Source organism: Varanus komodoensis, unplaced genomic scaffold (genome assembly GCF_004798865.1).
Source record: "Varanus komodoensis strain SLA01 unplaced genomic scaffold, ASM479886v1 scaffold60, whole genome shotgun sequence".
In the NCBI taxonomy this organism is placed as follows: domain Eukaryota; kingdom Metazoa; phylum Chordata; class Lepidosauria; order Squamata; family Varanidae; genus Varanus; species Varanus komodoensis.
The window spans coordinates 3,337,600-3,356,478 of NW_025336223.1; the positions used below are offsets into that span (position 1 = coordinate 3,337,600).

Consider the following 18,879-nt stretch of genomic DNA (forward strand, 5'->3'; position numbering starts at 1 on the left):
GCACTTTCCTTTCTGCCACTTGGAACATTTGCCTCAATCTGGCTAGTGAGATGGCCCTGACAAATGGCTGTCCAGTCTCTGCCTGAATAAATCAAGCAACAGAAAGCCCATCCGTGCTCACAGGCAGCTGATTCCCTTGTCAGGCTGCTCTTGACCATTAGGAAATTTCAGCCAAAGTTTGCCTTCGGAAATGTAAGCCCGTTATTTTCTGGGTGCTGATATCGGACTGGCTGATCTATTACTCTCCTGATCTTTTTGGCCCTTTTTGAACATCTGCCTTCCTCCAGTCTTCCAGTGGTTCACCCATTCTCCACTATTTCTCTAAGATAAAAGAGACCCCCAGGATCCATCACTTGCTCCGTAGATGCAGTTCTTCTGGACCTGGGGATCTGAACACATTTAAGGTGCTTAGATACTCCCTGGCCATCTCTCTGTTAACCTCAAACTCCCTGTGTGTCACTTACGCCAAAAGAGACACAGATCTTTTGGGAGAAGCTTGAGCCAAAATAATTGAGCCATTCATTTTTCCAAAACACCTGCCAGCATATTCTGAGCTATGGTTAATTTTTGCCCTCCTTTTACTCTGAACAAAGCAGAAGGAGCCCTTCGTTATTCTCGGCATACCTCACCAATCATTCAGGACTTTAGCTCTCCGATACTGCCGGGCCTCCAGGGAAAGTTTAGTCCATTGACACTCTGCGTGGTCAAAGAGCTTTGGGATTGGAGCAGTATAAGACTGCTCCAAAGTTGTGCCTGTCTTCCGGTCTTTGAAGATACCCCACCACTACCTCCCGCAGTTATCTCTCTCGCTCCTTCTGCCCCAAACTGCTTGTTCACACTGGATGCGGAACTTTGGCTGCTGGGTCACTTCCAATCCCTCGGCGGGCGTCTCCAAGGGCGCCCTCCCCGTGCAGTACCTTGGAGTGGCTGCTCATGGTGATGCCCCTTAAAAAACGGTATGATACTATGCACAAAAAATGGGAGAGAGAGAAAGGAGGAAGAAAAGCAATAGCGCTAAGTGCTAATGACAAGAGAAGGTAAACTCGCTGGGGAAGGGGGTGCCACTGAAGACGCTTTGCCGAAGCGGCCTCGGCAGTCCAAGGTATTGCATGGCAAGGGCTGGCAGGTGCTTACTCAGACTGTACATCGCGATGACAAGTGTTTTAGTTCTGAGCAGCGGCATGGATTATACCAGCATTATGTTTTAGGAATAAATCTGTACAGTCATGAGATATCGAACAATGCAATGAGAGAGAGACGTTCTTCATTTCGCAAGGTGGCCACAGTCGTATAGGTACTTTGTGCAGTTAATATTCATGAAGTGGGCGTGGAAGTGGCGTCGCATAGCGAAGACCGCGGAAAAGACTCCTCCGCTCTACAGCATGACCACGCCCACTCCTCCTTTCAGCCTCGTGCCCGATAGTAACCTCGGCCACACCTCCTGCTCCTGCCCCCTCCCTGCCTGGCTCTCTCCTGTCTTAGGACAGCCAATGAAAAGCCAAGAACCGCCTCACGCTCCGGAGACCGCCCTTCTTTCCCAATAGGAAATGGCTTCCCCTCACTTTCCAACAAGCTAGAAGCCGCCCTCACGTGTGTGCGTGAGGGGAGGGGGGTTGGAGAGGGCGTGGATAACCTTTGCCTCAGTTAAGCGTCGAAATCCTTGCTCCGCCCTTTCCCCACCTGTTAGCCAATGAAAGGCGGGAGCCGGGACTCTCGCGACCAATAGGCCTGGGAGGAAAGCTACCCGGGGTGCGGTTTAGATGTGGGGGTTGCCGTGGCGGTGCCGCCGCTGCTGTCGCCTGGCTCGAAGGGGCAGCGGAGCGGGTCCGGTTGGGTGGCTTGGCGGAGAAGATGGCGGAGGAGGGCGGCGGTGCTAGCGCCAGCGCGGGGACGGGGTTCCGAATAGGCGTCAGCCTGGCGGAGATAGCGGAGTCGTTGGGCTCGTCCGAGCAGGCGCTGCGCCTCATCCTGTCCATCTTCATGGGTGGGTAACGAGCGGTGCCGGGCGACGGGACGGACGGGACGGGACGGAGCGGTGCCAGGAGGGAGGCAACGAAGCCTGCTGTCCATGTGCGGGGCGAGGGGGACCCATCCGCGCACGAGGCGAAGGAGAAAGGTGACCATTGGCCGCTGCAGCGGTGCCTGCTAGAAGGAGGTGCCGCAGCTCACAGATGGTCCGTGTAGCCCGAGGAAAAGCCGCACCTGCCAAAATCCCCCTTCCTGTGTGCACCGTTACGTATTGAAAATGGAACCTCCACCTCCAGAGGCAGCGTGCCTTTGAACGGCTCTTCTGGCAACAGGAAGGATAGAGCACATGTGCTGCGCACGGAAGGAGCCAAGTTTAGTTCCTGGCATCTGAAGCATTTTCGATAGCGAGTGCTAGAAAAGATCTCTGCCAGAAACCTGCCCGTGCCACAACCTGCCTGTCACGAAAGGCAGCAGTGGGATAGGTGGCCTGATTCAGAAAGAACAGCATAATTGAATAGAAGTTGCTGAAGAGGGTGGGGGAGTGAAAAATTTGAGAGGGTGGATGCTTTCCCGCAGGAGCATCTGGCTGGCTGCTGCTATAAATGGGATGCAGTGCTAGATGTTCCTTCCAGCAACATAGTTGTTACGCACTGAGTCTTCTCCTAGCCTTGATAACAGGTGTCTGGCTAGTAATACTGGTTTTTATAATAGGAAACATTATTACTCATATTTTGAGCAGCATACTGTGTCACTGCAGAGGAGGGGACAGCAGGACTCCTATATCTTTAATAGATACGCAGAACAACTTGAGTAAATACAGCAGCCCGGTATGACACCCCCCCCAACTCTCTTTTCTATTACATACTGTCAGATGAGTTCACAAAAACTTAGGGTATAATAAACTTGATAATCTTTGAGGCACTCTCTGTACTTCTGGTTATGGGTATCACCAGTGATGTACCGTTAAGCTGTAGCCCTATAAAATGAGTGAGTGAAAACTTGCAAAGAACAGGGCAGCCGGGCTGCTTTGCATTTCCATGCATGTATAGAAGAGGGAAACAGCAGCTTTTCTTACTTCAGTGCATTTCCTCTTCTTGATAGTTCTTAAAGATATGCAGGCTCTGCCATCTCTTTCACATCAGTAGTCATTTCTTGAATATAGCTGCATGAATTGGTTGTGACTGCTCAGCATTAAAGGTGTAGAGCAGTAAGCATGCAGGCAAGAAGAGGACAGCATTAGCCATGGATTTTATAAATGGTGCTGGGTGGAGCCCAGTGATGCAATTCTAAGCATACCTTCATGAAAGTTGGTTATTTTTCTGGAATTGGTTAGAACTGGGGTGGTTTCAGTTCTAGTAGTGCTCCTCCTTTGCTCTGACAATACTCTAGAAATAAGGAGGCAGTTTCTTGTGTAATTTAAAGTGAAATAGAGGCCTCTTCAAAGTAGTAAGTAAGATTGCAAATGCTGTACATTGCGGTGCTCATGTCCCCACAAGGAAAGTGGTACAGTTAGCCAGTTACCCTGAGGAGACAAGCGTTGCTTCACAGCAGTGTTTTGGAATTTTAGCCACCTTCTTAATATGTTCTACTTTCCAGCTCTCTTCTCTCTCCTCCTCCCTTGCAGCTCAGTGCTGCGCATATGTAGTCCGCTGCTTTGTTCAAAAGAGTGTGAGCTGGAGCACTGGTCCAGCTTGACATTACAAGAGAAGTAGTGCAAGACAACTGACAGTGTCAGCTAACCCAGCTAACCAGAAAGAAAGCACCAGTGGGGGGAAAATCTGTGAGAGGAACCTGCATGTCTTTTCGTGTAGGGAGGAAGGTATTACTGCTTGCTTCAGCGTTATTCTATCACCCAGGGTCGAGGGGAGGTATCCTACAGCTTGAGAGCAATTGGCACATGGTTTTTAGATATCTATGGGGCGCATGTCCAGGAAAAGAAAAATAGGGCTTCGCTGTGTTCCCTTTTAGTGTAATGTATGACATTCTGAAAATGGAAATATGAAAAGATTTCTGATGCTGACACTTGCAAAGGTGATAGTAACACTTTCTGATAGAGCCACTGCTGCACAGTGTGCTTTGAAACGGGACATTGTAAATTTGCAGGGTGTGGGGGGCGGGAGGGAGAAGGTAGTATCTTTTGCGTAAAGAGATACTAAGAAAGATTGTGTGTGTGAAGTCTAACACCAAGAAAGATTGTGTGTGTATTGGCTCAAAAGTAAGACTTGCTAGGTTCAGTGAGACTTGGACATTTCCTAGGAAGTAATTTCTACTTTGCTACCAGAGGAGCCAATAATGAGCCTATGCATGAGTACATGGCAGTAAATTCTAATTAATCTGTGTTCAAAAGTGGGTTGTTTGAGACTATCTTAAGTGTATGCAAGTAATAGAGCCATTGGGATGTGCTAAACATTAATGCTTAATACTGCCTATGCTCACTTGATTCCCACGCGAGCCCACAAAACTATGCAAGTAAAATATGTGTTACACAAAAGTCTTATGTATATCTGGTAAAACTGTCCAAACCTGATAGGGTATTCCCTATCAAGGTGTGGCTACCCTAATAGTAGAAAAGCAGGGAGTGCTAAAACATGGTTATTAACTGTGGGATTGAGAAATTTGCTAATTTTGCAAACCATGTGAGCGTTCTTGTGTAGATGTAATGTCTGAGGGTAAGGCATTGTCAAAATCTATCCCGTCTTGCTGATGGAGTGCTATACACTTGAAGTAGCTGATACCATTCTCTTGCTGTACTTGACAGTCAAGAACATTATCACTAATCTCAGGATCCTCCTAAAATTAATTGTTGATCTTCACTGACAGGTACTCTGGGATCCCTTTGTTTTCGAAACAAATCCATGTTTATGAAGCTGGAGCCCCATGCCATTTATGCTTAGTTTTTCAAATAAGGAACCCCTCTTCTTCCATTCCTCCACCTTACTACCAGTGTCTGTTGACTTCTGGCTGAAACAGACTTTGCATTCTTACTAGTGTTCCAGACATCCACTAGCCTCCCAGCAATTGCCTTCTGTTTCGTTCCCAATAAAATTGGGTGCAAAGTACTTCATCTATTCACTTCCTTTCAGTGTTGGAACTTTTACTCACACGATATCTTGTGCCATCTTTAATTAGACTTTACATTTTTGAGGCTACTGGAGAGAGGATGGAGAAGAACAGAAAAGAATCTTGAAGGAGGGTTTAAATGATGTTTTAGACATAAATGTATTAAATCATGTATAGCTTTATTCTTACCTGTTTTGAAGTTCAGGCAGTATTCAGACAGATACTCTATGCCTATCTGAGATTATCCTGGTGCCTGTATGACTGGTTGCACTGACCTTATGTGTAAGGCGTGTATATTGAGGAAGTGGCTGCCTATTCCTTTTTTCACTTTCCTGAACGGCCCGCTTTCCTACTCCACCCCTGCCTTAAAACTGTGCTAAGGGGACTGCTCTGCAAGGCTCGCCTGCATGGGACACTGAGGCTCTAGATAGCCAGTGTTCTCCATCTTAAGCTGAGAAGGAACCTTTGGGATAAAATGTAGGCACACTAGCCATAGCGCATATGAAGTTCCTACTGTGCACGTCCCGCCACACTTTTCAAACCATGTTTACTACAGCTGTTGCTCTCATGCTGTAAATGCAACCGCTCATTCATTTTATACTGTGTGATTTACATTGTAATTAGCTGTTGTCCTTTTGCTAGAGTATTTTCCCAACTCCATCGGTATGTTAACATTTATATCTCACTTTTCCTTCAAGGAGCCCATGGCTGTGTGCATGCTGTTCCTTCTCTCATTTTATCCTTACAACATCCCTGTGAGGTAGGTGAGGCTGAGTCAGTGATTAACATAAAATTATCCATTGAGCCAAGTGCAGACTAGGATCCAGGTCTCCCGCATTTCAGCCCAGCATTAAGTACTACACTTCACTTACTCTGCATTTGTGTGCTTTCAACTGCAAAGCTGCACCTGAAGCAGCTTCACTCGTTTCAGGAGAGTGCCTAATTACTAGCATCCTTCCACCCAAGGGTGTTGTGTAATACCTGCAAAATCTCAGCCCTTTGAATTTGCATTCAGGAGTATCTTGTCATGATCCTGAAGTTTTAATAGCATTGATTTCCATGCATATACTGCAGCTTTTCCCAACTCTGTGTCCTCTAGATATTTTGCATTTCAATTCCCACTAGGCCCAACCAACATGAACAGTGGTCAGGAATGCTGGAAGTTATAGTCCAAAATATCTGGAGAGGAACTAGGGTGGGCAAGTCTTATATAGTAATTCTGATGATTGCATGTCAGCACTCTCGTGTTCATTTTAACCAGATCATCTGTACATTAGCACAGAATTATTTACTATTCATAGTTAAGAAAACTTCAGGGCTTCTGGTACTTTTTCGCATTAAAGAAATGGCAGTATTAAAGATGGCAGTATCTTAAGCATGGCATAGCATTAAGTAGTCTTAGGATTTGATCTTCTGGAACTCTCATTCCTCCTGCATAGTTTGGCTTTTGGTTTGCTTTTGCTAGATGTATTCACATGACTGCATGTTTACTTAGGTTGCGTAAGGTCTGCTCCATTTCCACCAACACTCACTTGTGACTGTGTATCTAAATCCCTTCCACAACCTGTCTCTGAGAAAGCTGCCAATACGACTTCTGTGTCAGGCCACTGGTTGGTAGCAGCTTTTCAAGGTCTTGGAGGCCTTGAAGGCCTAGCAAAACCACCTGAATTTCTTTCACTAGGGATTCCAGGGGTAGATCTACATGTGGAGCATGTGTTCAGCCACTGACCTGTGGCCTTCCCAAGGTGCACAGTGGAGGCCCAAGACTGTAGCAGAACCAGAATTATTTCTTATTCATTCAAGCTGTCAGGGTGATAGAAACATAAATAATGTATCTGATGTGCTCTTGGTTTATATAGCTGACTCAAAGACAAGGTAATGGTTCTTTAGAGTATTACTTGAGGGCAGGGGCGGCTGTTCCCTGAGACAAACTGCGACAGCCAGCTGAGGCGATAGTTTGGGAGCAGTATTATAGGGACCAGAGCATCAGATGGACAAATGCAAAGCGAAGGATGCAATTAGCTAGGAAGCTCTGTGCAAACCCCACTGGTATGTAGTATTTTGTGCAGTTTCTGTTGGCATCAGCAAAGCTTACACAAGAGAGCTTTTCAGTAGATTGCACCCTATCTGGGATTATCTTCTCTCTTAGTATATGAATTTCTACCTTGGCCCTAAAACAATCCTAAACTAGCTTAGAGTGCCACAGTCCAAAGTAGAATGAAAACATTTAAACATGCAAGGTATCCAAATCTTTAAGAGTCCTGTAAAACTGAGCAGATCCATCTCCAGTTGGCTCAGACTATATACACAGTGTTGTGCATGAAGATTGCTTGCTTTTTATATGGTGCACACAGGGAAATCCTCAGATACTGTGCGGATTCTGACGACTTGTGACTGGAAGTTTCATGGTCTTCAGACCTGTTATTTTAGGACCGCTCCACAATTTTTGCCAAGAACTACATGTACTTCCCACAGTCTGTGGTATTCGGTGTTCTGAGAATCAGTGTTTTTCTTCTACAATTCCTTGCTTATGTAGCTATGAAGATAAGGTTAGACATGTAATGGACAGCAGCTATGATGTATCACAAAGACAAGGAACATCACAGGCAGTAATTCACATCATAATGTGAATCAGAAGGGTTCTGTGAATTTTGCCCTTAAAATGACCTGTTTGTCTTGGATCCAGATCACTAGAGCCACTCTGATCAAGGTATATAGGCGCTCTCAAGCTGGAGATAGACATTAGTTTATATTTTCTTACCCAGAAAGTTAAAATGGTAGGATATATAGTCATGAGCAATGGGTGTGTATGCATGCACATATATAATGCATAACTGTCTTTCTGAAACGTTAGTTATTTTATAGTTGAATAGTCCAAAGATTCTGGGCTGCTTCCTATAGTGCTTTGGAAAATCAGGCAAGACAGAACGATATTTAACCCTTGATTCCATCAGTAAATCATTAAACCTGATACCCATCCGTAGTATGGATTTGAACCTTTGGAGCTGTCCTGCAGTCTTTGGTCATAAAAAATAACTTATCAAAGGCATTTCTTCAATTTTCCAACTTAAACAGAGAGGTAAAATGTAGCTTGCCTACAAATCTAATATTAAAATAACAGGGAAAGCTTTGTGGGAGAAAGGGCATGTGGGCTCAGAAATAAACCACTTCAGGGGAGAGGAGTGCGAGATCTGATTACGGCATCACTTCTACAATATATGGTAACTGGATAGTCATATTTATAGCAAGACTGATTGCAGTGGGGAGCAATTGGTCTTGTAAAACGTGGCTAAGCTCTGGCAGTGCTGGAGCTCAAACGTGGCTAAGCTCTAAGCAGTGCTGGAGCTCAATGTACAACAGGCTGAAGGAGCCAATGTCGGTCTTAGGCAAGGAAAGAACATGTGGGGAGAGGCGCGAGTGGAGGTGGCCCTTGCTCAAGAGACTTGTGCCACACAGAAGTGTAAAAAGAGCTTCAGGATGGACTACAAAAAGCTTGAGTGATGGAACAAATAAACTGCCTCAACAGATTTTTATCACGAAAGGAAGTGTTGCAGGAAATCCTGCCATAGGCTTCTTAATAACTGCAATACATTTTGGAGTAAGAGATGTATGAAATAAAGGAATTTATATGAGAAGAACCTTTGAGGAACAGCGCCTATCCTCATGTATTGCATGATACAGTTTTCTTCTGCAGGATCCCAGCCACTGAAGCTGAGCCATCTCCTATTGGAAGCAAGGGGAAGCTTTGCCACGCAGCAGCAGTGTCCCAAGTGCACCCATTAGTCAAAGCTTTTCCTAGCTTCATCTTCCTAGAATTTGTTTGTTAGTCACATGTTGGAAACAGAAGAGGGAATGAGATCACACAGTGAGATTTGCCTGGGACAGTATAAACCATGTTAAAGTACTTTTCTACAGAAGGATCACTAAATATGTTAACAAGCTTTGCTTGGATTTTGTGAGCTTGGTAGTCATGTGTTAATTGAGGTTCTGCTTTGGTGTGGTGGAGAGGATGTTCCTGTGTCATGTAGGTGAGAGGTTGTCTTTGAGTCTCTCTGTTTCTCTTTTCATCACCACTTTTCCTTCCGTAAAGTGGGTATTTTGCTGCCGGGGGGGGGGGGGGGGGCGTGCAAATGCATGCTTTGGTATTGGGGGCTCAGATCACATCATTGCCCAGTATTCCATTTTTTGGAAAAGTTACTTATTTCTGAGATTCGGATCTTTGACATGGGTATCAGAGCAAGAATCTGTAGGTTTAAAAAAGAGGCTTTGTGTTTTGGTGGTGCAGAGTCTCCAACTCTTATCTTGTACTTAGGTTTTTTTAGCAAGCTGTTTTTCTCTTAGCTGCACCAGTTTACAACCTGGGAAATGGACATTTTTTGACTGGTTTTTACCTGCCATAGCAGCAATTTTGTCAGATTGCCTACAGTATATTCCGTAAGCCCAAGCGTGCTCACTAGCCCAAAGGGTTGTGTAACCTTGGAATAACCAGTCCCAGGGGTGCATAGTCAAGTTAACTTGTGTCATTCAACTGTTACTATATCAGGACAATATTTGGAGGAACAGGGAAAACACATATTAGCCAGTGATTTCCTGCAGCCTAATTCAGGTTGTTAAACTTGGCTTGGTCCAGCAACCAGATTTCTCCCCCACTTCTGGCTAATTCAGCCCTCCCTAATGTCATTTGGCGCTTCCCCCACCCTCAAACGAGGCTTTTTTGCATAACTCCTCTCTTACATTGCTGGTGCTAAAAGTGAGGACTGCTTGTCTTCCAGACTGGCAGTGAATGGACTTGGCCAGCACTTGGAAGAGCAGCTCCCCCAAGTTTTACTTTTCACACTGTTCTTTGTTTAGGATTTAGTGTTTTGGGAGTAATAAACTTGTTCTCTACACCAGCTGGGTTTCTGTTTGTTTCAGGAATATTCTGTAAACCTATGTTGTAGAGTAGGATAAATAGCAGTATAATAAATATTTACACAGGGCTTTTCCTACCTCCATATCCTTACAGCCTTCTAAAGTAAATGAGTATAAACTTCCCTGTTCCAGTCCTTACCGAGCTTAAAGTTAAATGTGATGCGACATCCAGTGAGTTCATAACATCTGAACAGGAGACTTAGAAGTCCATCTACTTTCAGTGGGTTCTGGAAGAATCAAAGGGGCAAGTGGGTAAAGTTCAACTTTTATAGAATATGTTTGTGTTCATCAAGGCTGATTTGTGTTCCCATTCTCTCTCTCTAGGATACCCTTTTGCCTTGTTCCAGCGCTATTTCCTTTTCCAGAAAGAGCTCTACCTCATTCACCTGTACAACACGTTAACGGGGCTCTCACTTGCTTACTTCAACTTTGGTAAGGGGGCTGAGAAGATGGCTGCCCACCTAGTGAGTACCAGAGTGTGGGAGGGTGTGTGATGTTGCATCTTTGTGCAGGTTCTAATCATCTTCATTTGCCCTTTTAGGGACACAGTTCTGCCACTCCTTCATATGTGTCTTCATCCAGTTCCTTATCCTGAGGCTCATGGGCCGCACAGTCACTGCTGTTGCCACAACTTTCTGCTTTCAGATGGTAATCATGTTCTCTCTGTTTCCGTTTGCTTTTCTTCCCTAACTTGATGCTCTTCAGAAGTTTGGGATGTCAACTTCCATTCATTGTCAATGGTCATGAATGCTGGGAATTGTCATCAAAAACAACTGGAAGATACCAAGCTGTGGAAGGCTCGGCAAATACTGTGCGTGATTCTTGGGTAGAGGATATAGGACCTACAGCATAATGTATGATCATGCCTTGCATTTTTCAGTCATATCTGATGTTCGGCTATTACTTCACTGCCACAGAACACTATGACATCAAATGGACCATGCCACACTGTGTCTTGACTCTCAAATTGATTGGTAAGCAGTTCTGTTTCTGAACCGCAACTTCCTTCCAATATTGCTGCTTTACAGTGCATCCTACATGTGTCTACTCAGAAAGGTCCCACTGAGTTCTATTGGGCTTACACCCTGGTATGTGGATTACTATGGGATTACTGCTTTAATGTGTTGTCCTGGAGGTCCCATAGTATCTTTCCTCCTGGTTTGCTAAAAATACGCACTTGTGTGATAGTATTCTCTTCTTGGAGAAATCTTGGAGCAGCTGACAAGGAGCTCAAAACCAAGCAGTGATTAGATCTACACCAACTGAGCTTCAACAGTTATGCCTCTTAACTACTTATTGGGTGTTAAACTTTTTGATCATATTGTCATGTGTTTCTCTCTAGGCTTGGTCATTGATTACTATGATGGCAGAAAGGAAGTGGTGAGTAAAATCTGATTTCCATTCCCCATTCCTCTAAAATCAGGAATTACATTCAGGGACGTGATTGTAGAAAAAAAATGTAGCCATTAGGAAAGGATCCTGTGGCACATGCTGGGTCATTCATGAATGTTGGATTCCCTCCAGAATGTTTATAGAAATTGTACACAATTGGATTTTAAATACTTACCAGGTGTTGACAAATAGAAAGGAAGCTGCTATATCGGAAGATTACAAATCCTAGTACCATAAGCTGGCTCTACATACAAAATAGGGCTGGAGAGCAGACTCTGAATACCTTTAATAACAGACTTCTAGCTTAAAACATCAAGGTTAGCTTTATTAAGGGAATCTGGATCATAAAGGAATTTATTTTTATAGTTCCATCTTTCAAAAAGTTGAAGAAAGTGGAACAAAATTCATAAAACTCGTGTAATGTTTCTGCCTGCAGGCATATAATTGATTATAAATCAGATAGTATTATGGTAAAACAGCCTCTCCATTACATAAATATCCCTCACATACACAAAAGAATGCTTCCCATGAAATGAACAGGTATGTATTTTCATTGGCTGGACAAGAAAAGGCATTTTATCCAATATACATGAGGATTGACAGATTAGGCCACTGAATTTAATACTCAAGTCGTATTAAAGTTGGAAACTCTGTTCACAGCCTTTTTATATTAATTCCTCTTATCTCCTAAAGCATGTAGGAAGTATTAACCCATTCCATACCTGTTGACAAGGGATTATGAACAAGCTAGAAAGGAGAGTGTGCCACTCCTCCTCATGCATTTGCTCACATGTGCTCTACTGAGTCAAGGGCTGTTGGAAACAAGATCAGAAAAAGCATTTCTAAACCAAGTATGACTCACATGTAAATCTGGGATCCTCTTCAAGTGTCTGAGCAAAGACTATACAGAAAAATAAGAAATTCTGTAAATGTGCTCTCTGCCCGCCTTGTATCGTACAAAAACCTTTCACAAAACCTTATCTTGGCCGGGACTTTCAAGTCGCCGATCTTCAAGTGGGGTGGGCATGGAGTGTGTGTCGGGCAGGGTCACTTAGTCCCTTGGAAAGCATGACTTGTTATCAGCACACCAGTTGAGTCAAAGTCTCTGCTGCCAGTATATGTAGTTGGCAAGCGATAGTCCATTATCAGGATTGCTGATGCCACTATGCCAAGTGGTCTGTACAGATGGCTGGGTGGGGTCTTCTGGGTTCTTGACAGTGGATCTCATTACTCATGAGACGGAGACCAACTGAGATTCACCAAAATCTCATGTAGCAAGACCGTTTAACTCAGCGCTGCTAATGCTGTTTTTATTGTGACAATGCAGGAGGCCCTGACCCATGAACAACAGCAATTTGCTGTTCGGGGAGTTCCTTCTTTACTAGAGGTCTCTGGCTTCTCCTATTTCTATGGTGCCTTCATGGTGGGGCCTCAGTTCTCCATGACACAATATCACAAGCTGGTCAAAGGCGAGCTCACGGATGTTCCAGGCCAACAACCCAGCAGGTAATCCACTGTGTTGAGGTGCCCCAAGCACCAGCTCCCATGTACCCATTTGAGCATGCAGCTGTGTGGTTCCTTGTGTGCTAGGCAGTAGCGCTTCTAATAAAACGTGTTGCACTGTGCAAGGGCATTTTAGGGTTCCAGCTTAATAAGGGCAATTGCTTTAGTGAAATGCAGAAAACGTGTGCACGCTTTCGCTTTCTCACGCGTGCACCCCCCCGCCCTTCTCCTGAAGCACTAGATTATAGGATGTCTGATTTTTTTGTCTCCTCACTTATTTCACTTTCAGCTTTGTGCCTGCTCTTAAGCGTCTTCTCCTGGGACTCTTCTTCATGGTAGTCTACATTATAGCAGCACCATATGTTTCTGAAGAATACCTCATCTCTGATGAGTATCTGGTAAGTAGTACTAGAGGGAATGGAAGGTTAACTCCAGAAAGGAAAGAAAAAAATCAAAGGTAAAGTCTTAGGTTTAAAAAAAAAAATCAAAGGTAAAAGAATAAAATCAAAAAATTTTGAAAAGCTGAGTGATTAAGATAATGAAGTCTTTCACTTCAGACCATTTTTAATCACAAATATCCTGAACAGATAGAAAGCATGTCCTTGTAGTTCACCATGCTGCTGTACCTAACAGCCTGATACTTTGTAGCCTACATGCTGTAACTTATTCAACTTTTCCATTTGCAGCTGGGAGGCTTTTGTTACTGACTCTTAACAGTTACAACGTTTGTTTCCTAGGGACCAACTTGCCTGTTATTGGTTCTTCTGCTTCAGTTCAACAAATGCTATCTTTTCTGGTTGCCCCATGTATCCCTTTCATGAGGCAACATAAAAATGTGCAAGAGAACCTTTAACTCTCTAATAAAAATGAAAGCTTACTTTTTAAAACCTCTAAGTTTTAAATCACTTTTTCAGTATTAGGAATGCATTCTAGACACTCCATTTCTATATGTTTCTGCTCTGTGCTTCATTCTGTGTTGGCTTTTCTTTAGAAAGTGCAGGTATCTTATGCAGCATACTGTGGTTTCCCACTGGGTTCTTTCTCCTTTGGGTACAAAAACCCACCTGAAGCTGCCCAAAATACTGAGATCTTGTGGGATGGGGCGTGTGTGTGTCTGTCTCCGCATCTTGCCTGAGCATGGCCATATTCAGTGTGCTGGGTCTCTGTATCGTTGCAGCTTTGTGCCCAGGACTCTTTTCCGGCCAGAAGGCTACATTTGGTGCACGGCAAATTCTGAGACTGGCCCAGCTAAATCCCGTCATAGCAATTAGGCTTCAAATGAACTTGTTCTCTCTGGACTTTTAAACCGAAATTTCTAAGGGAATTTGCAGCCATTAAAATATTTGAAATTCCAATTTATTGTATTTTTAAAAAGTTGTTTAAGGCGCTTTCATAATTTCTGACATTTTACTGTGACACTCTGACACTGTAAGCAGCCTCAGGAAGTCAATGGTTTTGAAAGGCAGCTAAGAAATAGATGAAATAAAGTTAACTTTAGAACTTATTCTGATAGCAGATCTGTGATATGAGATTTATATCTTCCTACAGGAGCAAAGCTTCTGGTTCCGCTGCTTTTATATACTCATCTGGGGCAAGATAATGCTCTACAAATATGTTACATGCTGGTTAGTCACGGTAAGCTTGGAAACTAAACATGGTATGCAAGCCACTTCCACTGGTTTGGTAAGGTAAGATGATGCAGGGCAACTTTATCTTGTGCAACTGTGATTTCTGTTGCAGGAAGGAGTCTGCATCCTAACAGGTCTTGGATACAATGGAAAAGATGAAAAGGGGATGGCAAAGTGGGATGCTTGTGCCAACATGAAAGTGTGGCTCTTTGAGACAACTCCGTATTTTACAGGGACCATTGCCTCCTTCAACACTAATACCAATGCCTGGGTGGCCCGGTAAGCAGTGCTGACAGATATCTGGAGAACAGTTTTAATCATACCTGAACAGGAGGGTGGCCTTGCTGTGAAGAGAGTTCTGAAGATTTTTGCTCAAGTGCTGAAAAAACATAGAATTCTATCCTGGGGGTAGCAGCTTATTTTTAAAAGCACATTTCTAGCTTTGAACAGTTTGGAAGTGTGAACTGTGTCTCCAGAACTAAAGGAGGCTCAATAAGAATTCCAGTGGGCAGAAAAAGATATCCAGAGCTTCTTGCTCTTAAGATTGGCCAAAGTAGTCTGACAACAGGGATCAGCAACAAGGCTTACACCAAGACCCTTGAACGTGCTTGGTAAACCCCTTGGTTTCTTGCCATTGAGGTGTCTCAGAAGCAGTGGCAGGTTAACTGGCTGGCCAGTCAAGCAGAAGCAGTAGGGGTTGGGGAAGGAAGGACAAGAACATGTACCACTAGGCCTCTCAAAAATGTAAAATTTGTCTATGGCCTTGAAAGAAAAGGTTGCTGTGGGCTCAAAAAGGATGTGTACTTTCTTATTAAACTCAGTAGGACTTACTTCTGAGTAAACATGCTTATTTTACTTAGTATTTCAAGCTGCCTTCCCTTAAATGGTCCTTCATCAAGTCATTAACCAGACAGTTCTATTTATTATTTTCTAATATTTCTGGGTACACTTGAGCCTTTGCTGGATTTATGGGTTTGCTTCTTTTCAATGGGGAAAAGTTCTTTGCCCCCTTTTTAACTTGGTAGCCATCTAGCAGTGTTTATGGACAGAGATCCTTAATTTGTGAATAGGCAAAATATTGGTTATTATAAACTGAACACTGTAACCATTAGTGACTTTTAGATTGAGGTGGGTACAACACCACATCCTTCCTCTGCTCCGAAACTTCTACGTCACTAATTGAGAGGGAATTAGACATGGGCAAAATGTCATGGTATTCCTGCTCAGAAATAAAACTATTTTCTACCCTTGGAAATGCCCTCCACGTGGCAAGGTAGTAGTAGGACTTCTAAACAGAAAGTCTCATTTAGAAATTAAACCATTGTAGTTCTTACATCTGTGTATATTTCTGAGGGAATAAAAACAAAACTGCTGCCCCAAACAGAAATATTTTCATCAAAGTTATAGAAGTCAAAGTTCTAGGTTAGCAGAACAGATCCTAATTGTGTGAAGCAAATTAGACTATAGCTCACATCTTGCCATTATTTATTAGATTTATATCCCAGCTTTTTTTTTAAAGAACTCAAGGCAAGTTACATCATTTTCCTCCTTCAGTCCTCACAATGACAACTCTGTAAGGTAGGTTGGGCTGAAAATCACCCAGATGGCTTCATGGCTGAGTAGGGACTAGAACCCAGGCTGCCTGCATCCTTAACCACTACACCACACTGGCTCTTTCAGCCAGGCCTACATTACAGAATTGTTGTTATAAGATTAGAATCAAGATCCCATCATCCCATTTACAGCCTGAGTGCACTACCTATCTGGCCCTGAGGGCCGCAGTTTCAGAAATGCACTTATGCCAAGTTTTCTGTGTCCTCACCCTGTGATCCTGATACAATTTCCAAGCCGGTAATACTGACTCTCTGCTCAATCCCCACACATTTCCCTTGTTGTCTAATGGTAGCAATGTTACAGCCAGGGAAATAGCGGTCAGGTCCCTGATTTACAGGCTAGCTCTATGCCATGTGAATCACATCATGGAACACAACAATACATTTTATGTACCTCTCATTTTTTCAGCTGCTCAGATACAAAACAGCTATATCTCAGTAGAAGACATTCTTCTAGACATAAGGCTTCAGGTTCAGTCTACCATTTCCACTTGCCTCTCATTGCATTTTACTAAACATCTAAATAAATTATTTCTTTCCCTAACCGTGAAAGAGCAAAGAATTTCAGCCATGGGTAAAGATAAGGGTTTAATCTGTGCTAGATTCTACTAGTATTAACTGCTAATTTAGAAGCAGGGTTTTTTTTTTTTTTTTTACCCTGAGTCTCCTGAAGCCCAAAAAAATAAAAAAAGATTGCGCTTCCTTGACCCTTTTTCTGGACCTTCTGATTGTTTCTTTCTGGAGACAATAAAAACAGTGATTGTCTTTTAAGTTGCCAACCCTAACAATGTTATTTTTTGTTCTCCATCAACAGCTATATCTATAAAAGATTAAAATTCTTGGGAAACAAGTTACTGTCACAAGCCATATCCTTATTTTTTTTGGCTGTCTGGCATGGACTGCACAGTGGCTACTTGGTGTGCTTCCAAATGGAGTTCCTTATTGTTATGGTTGAGAGACAGGTGAGCAGCTTTTAAAAGAACGATTTAATAATTAAGGTAATCATCTGGATACTCTGGTTTACTTAGGAAAAACTTCGTTAGGTGAAATGTGTGATGGTACACATTATTGTCTGGATGTGGCAGAACAGTGAGGCATTGAAGGCAGTTATTTGTGACCTCTTGTTTATCTGTTTCTCCAGTGACACCCATTTGCAGTGATGTTCACAGAGGGATGTATTTGGTTTTTTAACCTGTTTTTTAAAATAGAGGATGTAAGATGTTCCTGTGCAACCCTATCCTAAGTGCTTACTAAATACAAACTTATTTAAAATGTAATGGATCAAAGTAGTAAACTACCCTGTTGCACTTCTTTAATTTACAGCAGTCTCATTATTGCAATGTCTAATTTTGTTAAGACTTGAGGCAAAGCAATTTTAAATGGCACCCTATGTAAATACCAGGTAGACAATGCAAACTCATGGCTTGTTTTAAAACAGCCGTTGTTTTGAGCCTGCTGCTGCTACTTATGGCCTGCTTCATACGACTGCAGTCTCAAGCCACTGACAAATTGCAGTTACGCACAGCTACTGCTTTGTCTCAAGAAGTAGCTGCACCAGAGAAATTGAGGTAGACTTTTGAAGTTGCATCATGAGCTTAAGGGGGGGAAATGTCACCCATTGTGCTTAACTGTGTGTGGGTTCTTGACTATTACACAGCATGAGACATTGTTTCTTTTGCAGCTTATCAGCCTCGTACAGGACAGTCCGTCTCTGACTTCCCTGGCCTCACTCACCATCTTAAAACCTGTCTTCTATGTCCTTCAGCAAGCTATCCACTGGATGTTCATGGGATATTCTCTGGTGCCATTTTGCCTCTTCAGTTTTAATAAGTGGATGAAGGTACTAAAAGCCTGAACCCTCTGAAAAGATGACCTCCCCACACTTAACTGGTAAGAGGAAGTAATAGTGGCTTATCCAGCACTGACCTGTGCATTTTTTCCTTCACAGGTATACAAGTCTATTTATTTTGTAGGCCACATATTGTTCTTCACATTACTGTTCGTATTGCCTTACATCCGAAAAATACTTGTGCCACGAAAGGAAAAGTTAAAGAAAGCTGAGTAACAACCAAAAGGTGAGAAATTCTTCTGGCCTGCAGTTGCTTAACAATACTAGTCTTACAAGGTATGCAGCTAAGTCATTTTACTTTTTTTATCTCTTTCAGATTGTACCATGTGTGCATTTATTATGGGGATGGTTGAAGCATCACCTGCCAAACTTCTGCGGTCAAGCCCTGCCAGGGTGACTAGGGGCAAAAAGAGCACAGGGGCTAAGACCCCAAAATGAGGGGTCCTGGCTGCAAACTCCTCCACCCCATTTACAGGTTGCCTTATCTTTTAATGTCTCCCCATGGACACTCCTGTTGCTGGAATTGTCAGATGATTGTAAAGCACTTGATGCAGCTGCCATCTGGGAATGGAGCCACCACTTGACTTTTTCTACTGAACAATTCTGCTAGATAAAATTGGTCCCAGTTGGTTTTTCATTCATGCTTGGGAATGCTTTTTTTCCATTAGTTTCTGCAACTGGTACTGTTTCCATTGTATCCTCACTTCCTGGGAAAAGGCAAAACCCAGTGTTGTATGTGGGCTAAGATGAAGTATGAGAGATATGTTCCTTCTTTGACAGATGTCACATCAAAGCAGAGTAAAAAACAAAAAACTACGGAGAACCGCTCTGGGTTCAGAGTTGGTATGTGCTGCACTTCCACAGCAGGTACCCCCAAGTGAGGCTTGTTATTCTGAACCCAAGGAAGTGCTCCCCTCTGCACTTGTGCAAATCAGACTAGAAACATAAAAGTAAT

The 18,879-nt window shown here is 43.3% G+C and overlaps 1 protein-coding gene across 1 annotated transcript; it reads left to right on the forward strand.

Annotated features, from left to right (window-relative positions):
* The first annotated feature begins 1,750 nt into the window (after positions 1 to 1,750).
* On the forward strand, positions 1,751 to 18,561 carry LPCAT3 (lysophosphatidylcholine acyltransferase 3). Its single transcript, XM_044449630.1, has 13 exons — positions 1,751 to 1,984; positions 10,264 to 10,371; positions 10,481 to 10,587; positions 10,820 to 10,913; positions 11,282 to 11,319; positions 12,659 to 12,837; positions 13,124 to 13,232; positions 14,383 to 14,469; positions 14,575 to 14,741; positions 16,890 to 17,037; positions 17,757 to 17,915; positions 18,024 to 18,150; positions 18,241 to 18,561. The coding sequence occupies exons 1-12, from the start codon at positions 1,852 to 1,854 to the stop codon at positions 18,138 to 18,140; spliced, it is 1,446 nt and encodes a 481-aa protein (XP_044305565.1). The 5' UTR covers positions 1,751 to 1,851; the 3' UTR covers positions 18,141 to 18,150; positions 18,241 to 18,561.
* The last annotated feature ends 318 nt before the right edge of the window (positions 18,562 to 18,879 follow it).

Bases quoted from the DNA above. Each gene is read 5' to 3' on its own strand.
- LPCAT3 (XM_044449630.1), top strand. From the start codon at position 1,852: ATGGCGGAGGAGGGCGGCGGTGCTAGCGCCAGCGCGGGGACGGGGTTC. The intron at 14,470-14,574 runs GTAAGCTTGGAA...TTTCTGTTGCAG, and splicing joins TTACATGCTGGTTAGTCACG to GAAGGAGTCTGCATCCTAAC. The intron at 17,916-18,023 runs GTACTAAAAGCC...TTTCCTTCACAG, and splicing joins GTTTTAATAAGTGGATGAAG to GTATACAAGTCTATTTATTT.